At 68.1% G+C, this 10,001-nt stretch overlaps 2 protein-coding genes across 3 annotated transcripts; one reads left to right on the top strand and one right to left on the bottom strand.

Annotated features, from left to right (window-relative positions):
* Positions 1-2,316: 2,316 nt before the first annotated feature.
* Positions 2,317-5,114, bottom strand: LOC133626733 (chymotrypsinogen B-like). The gene is made up of 7 exons (XM_062007613.1): positions 5,045-5,114; positions 4,817-4,920; positions 4,561-4,640; positions 4,384-4,462; positions 3,396-3,576; positions 2,559-2,692; positions 2,317-2,478 (listed from the first exon to the last, which is right to left on the bottom strand). Exons 1-7 carry the CDS (start codon positions 5,112-5,114, stop codon positions 2,317-2,319), a joined length of 810 nt encoding a protein of 269 aa, XP_061863597.1.
* A 1,118-nt stretch (positions 5,115-6,232) lies between these two features.
* Positions 6,233-9,782, top strand: LDHD (lactate dehydrogenase D). 2 transcript variants are annotated; one of them, XM_062007341.1, is made up of 11 exons: positions 6,233-6,314; positions 6,463-6,572; positions 6,814-6,955; positions 7,050-7,191; positions 7,668-7,827; positions 7,898-8,097; positions 8,176-8,304; positions 8,943-9,070; positions 9,150-9,240; positions 9,332-9,443; positions 9,516-9,782. In XM_062007341.1, the coding sequence occupies exons 1-11, from the start codon at positions 6,237-6,239 to the stop codon at positions 9,679-9,681; spliced, it is 1,458 nt and encodes a 485-aa protein (XP_061863325.1). In that variant the 5' UTR covers positions 6,233-6,236; the 3' UTR covers positions 9,682-9,782. The 2 variants fall into 2 exon arrangements, with proteins under 2 accessions (XP_061863325.1, XP_061863324.1); XM_062007340.1 differs by having other exon boundaries at positions 6,460-6,572.
* Positions 9,783-10,001: the final 219 nt, after the last annotated feature.

Here is a 10,001-nt window from a genome sequence, read left to right as displayed (position 1 = left end):
CCCTCCCCATCTCCTGGGTATCTGTGTGTGCTTGCCTGAGGCTGGGGGGTCCTGTTCCCACCTCCATGCAAGAATAGCCATAGTCCAGGGACAGTGTGGGTGCAAATGGCTTTACTGAGGGTCTCCAAGCCACTGGAGTGGGGATGAGAGAATCTGGGGGGAAAAGGGGAGGTGATAGTGAAGGGTAGGAAGGCCACCCCAGCCCTGAGTGCAGTGGTCTCCTGCCCCGCTGGCACTGGGGCTCCTGTATCGCCCCTAGTGAGGCTTCAGCAGGCTCACTAGGCTGTGTAGCAGGCTCTGTGGCACATGGCCCAGTGCTGCCCATGCTCCTCAGGTCAGGCTCCAGCCACCATTCAGCCCCATGATCCTTATGTGGGAACTGGGACTATTGTGTTCAGAGACTGAGGGAGAATCTCATGAATAACTATCTAAATGGTGGGGAGCAGGAGGTTGGGACATTGATGGGATTTTTTTATGGTATCTAGCAACAGGACAAGGGGTGATGGGATGAAGCTGAAACACAAAAAGTTCCATTGAAACACAAGAAAAAACTATTTCACTGTGAGGTGAGGGAGCCCTGGCCCAGGCTGCCAAGGGAGGGTGTGGAGGTTCTTTCCTTGGAGTTCTTCAAGACCCACCTGGACATGTTCCTGTGTGACCTGATCTAGATGGGACCTCCTTGAGCAGGGGAGTTGAACTGGATGATTTCTAAAGGTCCCTTCCAACTTCTCCTGGGATGGGGCTGGGCAAGGACTCACAGCACCCCTGGACACCTGGCCCTCACCCTGGGACCTCCAGCCTCCATCCTGGGTACCCAGCCCAGGCTGCAGGATGCTTATGGTTCTGCTATTTCTTGTTCTCAGGCCTGGGACAGCCCTTGTTCCATGTGCGTGGGAACTGAGCAAATGACCCTGAGCCAATGCATCCATTTTTTGCCCTGGTGATATGCCACACAGCAATTCCCAGTCCCTGCCTGGGCACCCATCCATGGCCTCATCCTAAACCTCAAAGCTGCACCATGCCCCCCAGTACCATACATCATCCCAGCACAGGCCTGCCCCCCAAGTCTATAGGTGCAGGGACATGGCATGTGCCCAGGGTGCCCCATACTGAACCTGACCAGCAGCCCAGCCCCAGTGTGGGTCTGGGTTCCCTGGCAAACCACGGGGCATGTCCAGGATCCCTGGGAACAGTAACTGTCCCTCAGGGACTCCACGAAGTCGGGGGCAGCGGCTGCTGTGGAGGTGATGAGAACCAGGCCGGGCGTCATAAGTGCAGGACTCTCACCCATAGCCGAGGGCACGGGGCCACTCGGGTCCGTCCCTTGGCATGGACCTGCCCCTCGATATCCGCCCATCCCGCCGCGACACACGGGACTCCGCGCCCCGTCCAACCCCACCTTGGAGCTGCAGCTCCGGCGCCCCAGAGCCGCCCCCAGCCCGAGTCCCTGCCCCAGAGCCGTGGCGGGGACGGCCATGGTCGGGAACGGGACCGGGACGGGGACCCTGCCCTCCTCTCCCGCCCCTCGTCCCTCCCTCCGCCGCGTTAAGGTGGCTCCGGCTGTCCCCGCACCGCCTGGATGTCCCCGCACCGCTCTGCTGGCCCCAAACAGACCGGACGGATGTCCCTGGAGGCCACCGGCTCCCACCTACCGCCGCCTGTGCCCAGCCTGCGCGACGGTCCCTGTGCCTGCACACACACTCCCGCCTCACTGCAGGTGCCAGGCCAGCACGGGATCGCCCATGCCCAGAGCACTGTCCCCGTGCCCGCTCTGCTTCCCTGCGCTCTCCCACGGGTCCCCGCACTCCCCCTGCGGTTCCCGACCCCGCCTGAAGCCGCACGGACCCGCATCTCCAGCCCTCCCGCCGTGTGTCCCTGTGGCCCCGTCCCCACGCCCAGCCAGGCATCCCGCAGCCCCGGCCGTGCCGGCCGCACGTCCCCATGCCCAGAGCACTGTCCCCGAGCCCACCGCCCGCGCCCAGCCCCGGCCCCATGTCCCCAGAGCACTGTCCCCGAGCCCACCGCCCGCCCCTAGTCACGTTCCCACGTCCCCATGCCCAGAGCACTGTCCCCAAGCCCACCGCCCGCCCCTAGTCCCGGCCCCACGTCCCCATGCCCAGAGCACTGTCCCCGAGCCCACCGCCCGCGCCCAGCCCCGGCCCCGCGGCCCCGTGCCCAGAGCACTGTCCCCGAGCCCACCGCCCGCGCCCAGCCCCGGCCCCGCGGCCCCGTGCCCGGCTCCCCGCCGCCCGCTCCCGCCCGTGCCGGTGCCCAGCGCGGATGCCGTGCGGGGAACAGCAGCGTTTATTGCGCGGCTCAGTTGGCCGCCAGGATGGAGTCGATCCAGGGCAGCAGCTCGGTGACGCGGGTGTAGACGCCGGGCACGTTGGGGTCGCAGGTTTTGCTGCCCCAGGACACGATGCCCACCAGGGTCCAGGCGCCGTCCTTCTGGCACACCAGCGGGCCCCCGGAGTCGCCCTGCGGGCGGCGGGCGGCGGGTGAGGCCGGCGGCGGGCGGCGCGGGGGGCCGGGGGCCGCGGGCTCGGCTGGGCACCCACGTTGCAGGAGCTCGCCCCGTCGCCGCCGGCGCACACCATCCCGCTGGAGATGCGGAAGCCCCAGTACTGCTTGCACTGCGCGTTGGTGAGCAGGGGCAGGGCCGCCTGCTGCAGCTCCGCCGGGGTCTGCGAGGCTGCGGGCAGCGCCGGCGCGTCAGCGCGGGATGGGGACGGGCGGGCGCGCACGGCCCGGGCGGGAACGGGCACTGCCGCGGGGCAACGGCGGGGAGCGGAGGCGGGGGCGTGAGCGGGGACGGGGACGAGGGGGCGAGTGGGCTGGGGACGAGGAGAAGGGTGGGGATGGGGACGGGGATGCGGACAGGGACTGCGATGGGGATGGGAATGGGGACAGGAATCGAGCTGGGGACGGGGATAAGGACAAGGGTAGGGATGGAGACGGGACAGGAGTGGGAATGGGCACAGGGACAGGGAAAAGTGTGCAGATAAAGACGGGGAGGGGAACGGGGGCTGGGACTGGGAGGGGACAAGGACAAGGGTGGAGATGGGGACGGGAGTGGGGACAGAGGCTGGCATGAGCATGGAGGTGAGGATGAGCATGGGCCTGTGTTGGGGACTGGGTACGGGAATTAGGATGGAGTTGAGGACGGGGAGAGGGATGGAATGAGGATGGGAATGGGGCCAAGGACAAGTTTGAAATGGGGATGAGATTTAGGGATGAGGAGAGGGAGAAGGCTGGGGTGGTGGTAGGGGATGGCAATAGGGATGGGGATGAAGTGGGGATGGGGATGAAGTGGGGATGGGGCTGATGAAGAAGGGAACGGGGCTGGAGACAAGCACGAGGAGGGGGATGGGGATGGGGACGGGCAGGTGCGGTACCCTTGGGGTCAGTCAACCCCCAGCCAGTGGTGACGCAGGTCAGGCCCCCCGGGAAGTGGTCGTTGGCCTGGGGCAGGCAGACGGGGGTCACACGGGCCGACAGCTGCGCAGGGCTGGCCAGTTTGATCAGCGTGATGTCATTGCGGATGGTCAGCAGGTTGAACCTGGGGTTCTTGAAGACCTGCAGCGGGAGGCACAACTCCCAGTGCCCGCACGCCCGGCCAGGGTGCCGGGCACCAGGGGCTCCCCTGGCACCGAGGGGCAGCCCGGGGACGGACGGGCCCCAGGGAACGGCTTCGTGGCTCCCAGGCCAATGGAGTCCCTGGGGTGCCGATCACAGCCCCCGGGACACAGCAGAGCAGGGATGTGTCAGGGACTGTTGGACTTCAGGGAGCAGAGCCCAAGCCCTGGGCTGATGCTGATCCCGGGGAGCAGAGCCCAAGTCATGGGGCGGACAGAGAGCAAGGGCACTTCAGGGACTCAGGGGGAGCCTGGGGTGCAGCAGCAGACCTCGAATACCCAGCTGAGGAGCCTCCAGGGAGTGGGCAACAATCCCGGGTCCCAACAGCTGTCAGGCAGCAGGGCTCAGGCTGAGGTCTTTGGGCAGACAGGGTGCCTGAGGGCTCATGGCCCAGCCGGGGCTGCTGCTGGCCAGGGAACCTGGCGGCTGCTCAGGGCCCCGCAGCAGCTGCCAGCCCAGGGCCCTGGGAGCAGGGACACCCCATGTCACATTGTGAGCAGGGAGGAGACCCTGGCGGCCTGAGCTTCATCGCTTGGGGACTCTGGGGACGGGGCCCCAGCCTGAGGGATGGAGGCAGCAGGGCCACCCCAGGAAAGCCTGGCCCAGAGCTGCAGGGTGCCAGGGACACCCCAGGGACCCTGATCCTCAGGAGCAGGGGAACCAGGGACTCCCTGGGGACCTGGAGCCCGGAGCTCCCCGTCCCGGCTGCACAATCCTGTTGGCGTGTGGCCCCTGCCCCAGCAGTACCTTCTCGATGGTCAGCTTCTGCTCATCACCGGAGGGAGAGTCCTGGTCATACGCACCCACCACCACGATGTCGGTGGTCCTGGGCACGAGCAAACGTTGAGCACCGGGCCCCGGCACAGGGATGGGGAAGGGCTCCTGTGGCCCCGTGCCCGTGCCCGCAGCAGAGCCGGCGCCTACCTGACACTGCAGTGGGCAGCGGTGACCACCCAGTTCTCGCTGATCAGCGACCCGCCGCAGAAGTGGAAGCCGTTGTTGTGCTGGCGGGAGAGCTGCCGTCAGCATCGGCACCGCCGCCACCGCCACGCGCCGTGCCCAGCCTGAGCCGGCACCCGGCACCCGGCACCCGGCACCCGGCACCCGGCACCCGGCACCCGGCACCCGGCGCCCGGCGCCCGGCACCCGGCACGGCAGCCGCCCCGCCGCGGGCACGCACCTGCAGGGACACCTGCCACGGCCAGGACCCCGGCACCGCCGGCTCCCCGTTGACGATGCGGTTGTAGCCACGGATGACGGGTGTGATGGCGGGCACACCGCAGCCTGCGCAGCGCCGGCAGCTGTGGCTTGGGGGATTTGGCCGCCCCGGCCCCACGGCCCCCCGCTGCTGCCGCCCTTGCCCCCCGAACCCTGCACCCACCCCGCCAAACCCCACGGCCACACTCACTCTCCAGGGCGAGGGTGGCAGGGACACAGCCCGCCAGCACCAGACAGCTCAGCAGCCACAGAGGAGCCATTGCCGCTCGTGAGGACAGACAGTGCCCAGCGCCCTTATACCCGCGCCTCTTATACCCGCTGCTGGGCATGGTCCCACCTCTGGCCTTGCCACCGTGGCCTCGGGAGATAATGCACTGGCTCCAGGTGCCACATTCCCAGGCCCTGTCCTAGGCCTGTACCGAGTGCTGTGTTATCTCCCTGCAGGTGCAGGGAGCCTGCTCCCTGGAGGCTCCTCAGCCGGGTATTCGAGGTCTGCTGCTGCACCCCAGGCTCCCCCTGAGTCCCTGAAGTGCCCTTGCCCTCTGTCTTGGGGACAGTGCTCTGGGCACGGGGACGTGGGGCCGGGACTAGGGGCGGGCGGTGGGCTTGGGGACAGTGCTCTGGGCGTGGGGACACGGGGTCGGGTCTGGGCGCGGGTGGTGGGCTTGGGGACAGTGCTTTGGGCATGGGGGTCCCCGTGCTGACCTGGGACCTGAGGCGGGAGTGTGTGTGCAGGCACAGGGACCGTCGGGCAGGCTGGGCACAGGCGGCTGTAGTCGGCGTGAGGACAGGAGTCAGGGGTGGGAGCCAGTGTCCTTTGGGGGCCACCCCTGTCCGTGCGGGGCCAGCCGGGCGGTGCGGGGCTAGTGGAGCAGTGTAGGTCAGCCGGGCAGTGCGGGGCTAGCGGGGCAGTGTAGGTCAGCCGGGCAGTGCGGGGCTAGCGGGGCAGTGTAGGTCAGCCGGGCGGTGTGGGGCCAGCCGGGCGGTGCGGGGCTAGCGGGGCAGTGTAGGTCAGCCGGGCAGTGCGGGGCTAGCGGGGCAGTGTAGGTCAGCCGGGCGGTGCGGGGCCAGCCGGGCGGTGCGGGGCTAGCGGGGCAGTGTGGGTCAGCCGGGCGGTGCGGGGCTAGCGGGGCAGTGTAGGTCAGCCGGGCGGTGCGGGGCAGCCGGGCACTGCGGGCACAGCCGGGCGAAGCCGTGGGGGTCACATGGGCTGAGGGTTCGGGACCGGTCCAGGGCACGGGGACCCCATCTCGGGGCTCGGGAAGGGAACTGGCGTCCGTCCCACGGCCGTCGGCCGGAGCCACCTTAACGCGGCGGAGGGAGGGACGTGGGCGGGAGGGGAGGGCAGGGTCCCCGTCCCGATCCTGGTCCCGTTCCCGACCATGGCCGTCCCTGCCATGGCTCTGCGGCGGGGACTCGGGCTGGGGGCGGCTCTGGGGCGCCGGAGCTGCAGCTCCAAGGTGGGGCTCCACGGGGCGCGGGCTCCCGTGTGTCGCGACGGGACGGGCGGGTGCTAAGGGCCGGACCCGAGTGGCCCCGTGCCCTCGGCTATGGGTGAGAGTCCTGCACCTACGACGCCCGGCCTGGTTCTCATCACCTCCACAGCAGCCGCTGCCCCCTGACTTCGTGGAGTCCCTGAGAGCTGTAGTCGGGGGCAACAACGTCTCTACGGCCATGGCAGTGCGAGAACATCACGGCCACGATGAGTCCATGCACACGTGGGTGCCAGGGCTGGGAGCCCCGGAGGAAGGGTCCTTGGGGACGGGAGCGGGCGTAGGGAAGGGGCGGCGTGCAAGGTTGGGCACGGGTCTTGGGGAAGGGGAAGCGGCAGAGGGCGGGGAAGGGCTGTGAGGAAGGGAAGGGGCTGGGCAGGGAAAGCGTCTGGGTAGGGTTTGTGGAGTGGGGACGAGGTGTGCAGAGGGGGAGGCGGGTGGGCAGTGGTGCTGTCCTGTCCCCCAGCTGTGCCCCCCCGGATGCCGTGGTGTGGCCCCAGGCCGTGGGGCAGGTGCAGGAGCTGGCAGCACTCTGCCACCGCTGCCACGTGCCCATGGTGCCCTTCGGCACCGGCACCGGCCTCGAGGGCGGCGTCAATGCTGTGCAGGTACCGGCCCCCCAGCACCGCCTTGGCATCCTGGCCCCTACCTGGGGCTCTTGGTGCCCAGCCACGGCCACTCACACCGGTGCCCCCCTGACAGGGTGGCGTCTGCTTTGACCTGAGCCGCATGGACTCCATCACAGAGCTGAGCCTCGAGGACTTCTCGGTGTCAGTGGAGCCCGGTGTCACCCGCAAGACCCTCAACAGCTACCTGCGTGGCACCGGGCTCTGGTTTCCTGTCGGTACTGTGGGCACCAGGGAGCGGCCTGGACTGGGGCCGACAGAACAGGGGGTGTTGGGGACACCCATGGGGCTGGGAGTGCGTGCCCATGGGTACCGGGATGCGAGGGTCCCAGAGGTGATGGGGGGTTGTCTTGGGTGTAACGTGGTGCCAAGGGTGTAACAAGGTGTCCATGGGGCTGGAGTTGCTGTGGTCCTGGGAGTGCCGAGGTCTTTGTGAGTGTAGGAGTGCCTGTGGGCGTGCTTCCATCCCAAGGGTGCTGGAGGTCCCCACTGAGGTGCTGTGGTCCCAGAGATGTCCATGGGGGTGAGGGCACCGTGGTCCCAGGAGTGCTGGGGTCCCCATGGCCCCAGCAGCACATGAGGGCTGGTGCGGGACTGGGCTCACAGGGTACCAGCCAGGCTCGCTATGGGGGTCACACAGGGGTGTCTCAAGGCCCTATTTGCCTCATCCCCCATCACCATCTCCTGCCCGCAGACCCTGGGGCGGATGCCTCGCTGTGCGGCATGGCAGCCACGGGCGCGTCGGGCACCAACGCCGTGCGCTACGGCACCATGCGGCCCAACGTGCTCAACCTGCGCGTGGTGCTGCCGGACGGGCGCTTGCTCCACACCGCTGGCCCCGGGCGCCAGCCCAGGTGGGCGCCGGGGCCGGGGCAGGGTGCGGGGGCCAGGCTGGGCGGGCACACACTCACCGGCTCCATGCAGGAAGCGGGCGGCCGGCTATGACCTGACCTCGCTGTTCGTGGGCTCCGAGGGCACCCTGGGCTTCCTGACACAGGCCACGCTGCGCCTGCACCCGCTGCCCGAGGCCACCGCGGCGACCATCGCTGCCTTCCCCAGCGTGCGGGCGGCCGTGGCCTGCACCGTGCAAGTGCTGCAGGCCGCTGTGCCCGTGGCCCGCATTGGTGGGTGCCAGGGGCTGATGAGGGAGTTGGGGGTCCGGGGGCTGATGGTGGGGTTCAGCACTGCCTGTTCCTGCTCAGAGTTCCTGGATGAGGTGATGGTGGATGCCTGCAGCCGCTTCAGCGGGATGGAGCTGCCAGCGACGGCCACACTCCTCATGGAGCTTCACGGCTCCCGGCACGGCCTGGCCGAGCAGCAGCAACAGACAGGTAGGGACGGCACCAGCGTGGGGACGGGCTGAGCGGGGCTGGGGACAGGGTGGCTGGGGCTGGGTGGCACAGTGGGCACCCAGGGGTGAGGGAGGGATACTCGGAGGAATCGTGGGGTGAAGGAAGGTGCCCAAGAATGGAATCTGAGGGATCTGAAGGGTCACCAGGAGGATGGGTACCCAGAGATAGATATACCTATGGGCAGAGGGGCCAGGGGTGTCCTGAGGTGGGGGATGGTGCTAGGGAAGCACAATATGTCTCTATGGTGTGTGATCACGGACAGGGGGACCAGGCGTGTCCTGGGATGAGGGATGAGTGCCATTGACTGGAGGGCTGATGGCTCAGGGGTCTTGGGAATGGTGATGGGTGTCCAGAGCTAGGGCTAGGGTTAATGAGGTATGAGTGCCCAGGATGGGGACTGGGAAATGCTGGGGGGCCAAAGGGTCCCCGGGTTGAGGGATGGGCAGGTGGTCTGGGGGCAGTCTGCTGGAGCCCTAGGGCAGGGTCTGGTGCCCAGGGACAGGGAGACCAGGAATGTCCTGGGGTGTGGGATGGATGCCCAGGATGAGGGCTGGAGGTCCAAGGGGGGTGCCCAGGGTCCCGGCCCAGCCCCATCCCAGGGCTCCTGGTCCTGGCAGAGGAGATCGTGCGTCTGAATGGTGGCTCAGACCTGACCTGGGCAGAGGAGCTGGAGGAGCGTGAGCGGCTCTGGGCCATGCGCCACCGTGCCTGGTACGCGGCCCTGGCCCTGCGGCCCGGCTGCCAGGTGAGGGATGGGCATGGGGGTGATGGCAGCAGCACCCCATGGAGCTGTGGGCACCATGTGTCTGCCCTGCCTGGCCCAGGGATACTCCACAGATGTCTGCGTGCCCATCTCCCGCCTGCCTGACGTGGTGGTGGAGACCAAGCGGGACCTGCAGGACTCCGGCCTCACCGGTCAGCAGGGCCATGGCCCACGGGGCAAAGGGGGTTGGTTGGGGGGCCACTGTCCTCCCCACCACACCCCACCTGACCCACAATCCCACAGGCCCCATGGTGGGACACATAGGCGATGGCAACTTCCACTGCCTCCTCATCTTCGATGCCCAGGACCCAGCTGAGGCCCAGCGCGTCCACGCCTTCAGCCAGCGCCTGGGCAGGTGGGGACAGGGCTGCTGTGGTTGGGATGGGGATGGTCCGTTGTCATTCCCTGACCACTCCCCATCCTGCAGGCGGGCGCTGGCAGCGGGGGGCACCTGCACCGGGGAGCACGGCGTGGGGCTGGGCAAGCGGGCGCTGCTGCGGGAGGAGCTGGGCCACGACGGGCTGGACACCCTGCGCCGCATCAAGGCTGCTCTGGACCCACACAACCTCATGAACCCCGGCAAGGTGCTCTGAGGGGGTACCGGCCCTGAGCCAGCACTGCCTTGCAGTGCCATCCCTTGTGTTCCCCCAGGTCCCCCATCCCTGCCAATGGGGACCCTCAATAAACCCCTTTGCACCCGCAGCCTCCGTGTGCTGTCATGTCTTTTGTGGGGATAGAACACCACGGCTGCTGCCCTTTCACAGGCAGTGCACAGGCAGTCCCTGCAGGATGTGGCCCGCTTCAGCCACCTCCCAGGGCCATGGTGCCAACAGTGCCAGCCTGGCAGGGCTCCACCAGGTGCCAAACTGCCGTGGCCATTCCCACACCAAGGCAGATGTGGGGCAGTGGGTGC

The sequence above is a fragment of the Colius striatus genome, chromosome 14 (genome assembly GCF_028858725.1).
Source record: "Colius striatus isolate bColStr4 chromosome 14, bColStr4.1.hap1, whole genome shotgun sequence".
Taxonomy (NCBI): domain Eukaryota; kingdom Metazoa; phylum Chordata; class Aves; order Coliiformes; family Coliidae; genus Colius; species Colius striatus.
This window is presented reverse-complemented; position numbering and strand designations above follow the sequence as displayed.

Coding starts and splice junctions, on each gene's coding strand:
- LOC133626733 (XM_062007613.1), bottom strand. CDS start 5,114: ATGGCTCCTCTGTGGCTGCTGAGCTGTCTGGTGCTGGCGGGCTGTGTC. Junction 4,641..4,816: donor CGTGGCAGGTGTCCCTGCAG/GTGCGTGCCCGC, acceptor CTCTCCCGCCAG/CACAACAACGGCTTCCACTT. Junction 2,693..3,395: donor GGGGTTGACTGACCCCAAGG/GTACCGCACCTG, acceptor CGCTGCCCGCAG/CCTCGCAGACCCCGGCGGAG.
- LDHD (XM_062007340.1), top strand. CDS start 6,237: ATGGCCGTCCCTGCCATGGCTCTGCGGCGGGGACTCGGGCTGGGGGCG. Junction 6,573..6,813: donor CACGATGAGTCCATGCACAC/GTGGGTGCCAGG, acceptor CCTGTCCCCCAG/CTGTGCCCCCCCGGATGCCG. Junction 7,828..7,897: donor GGCCCCGGGCGCCAGCCCAG/GTGGGCGCCGGG, acceptor GGCTCCATGCAG/GAAGCGGGCGGCCGGCTATG.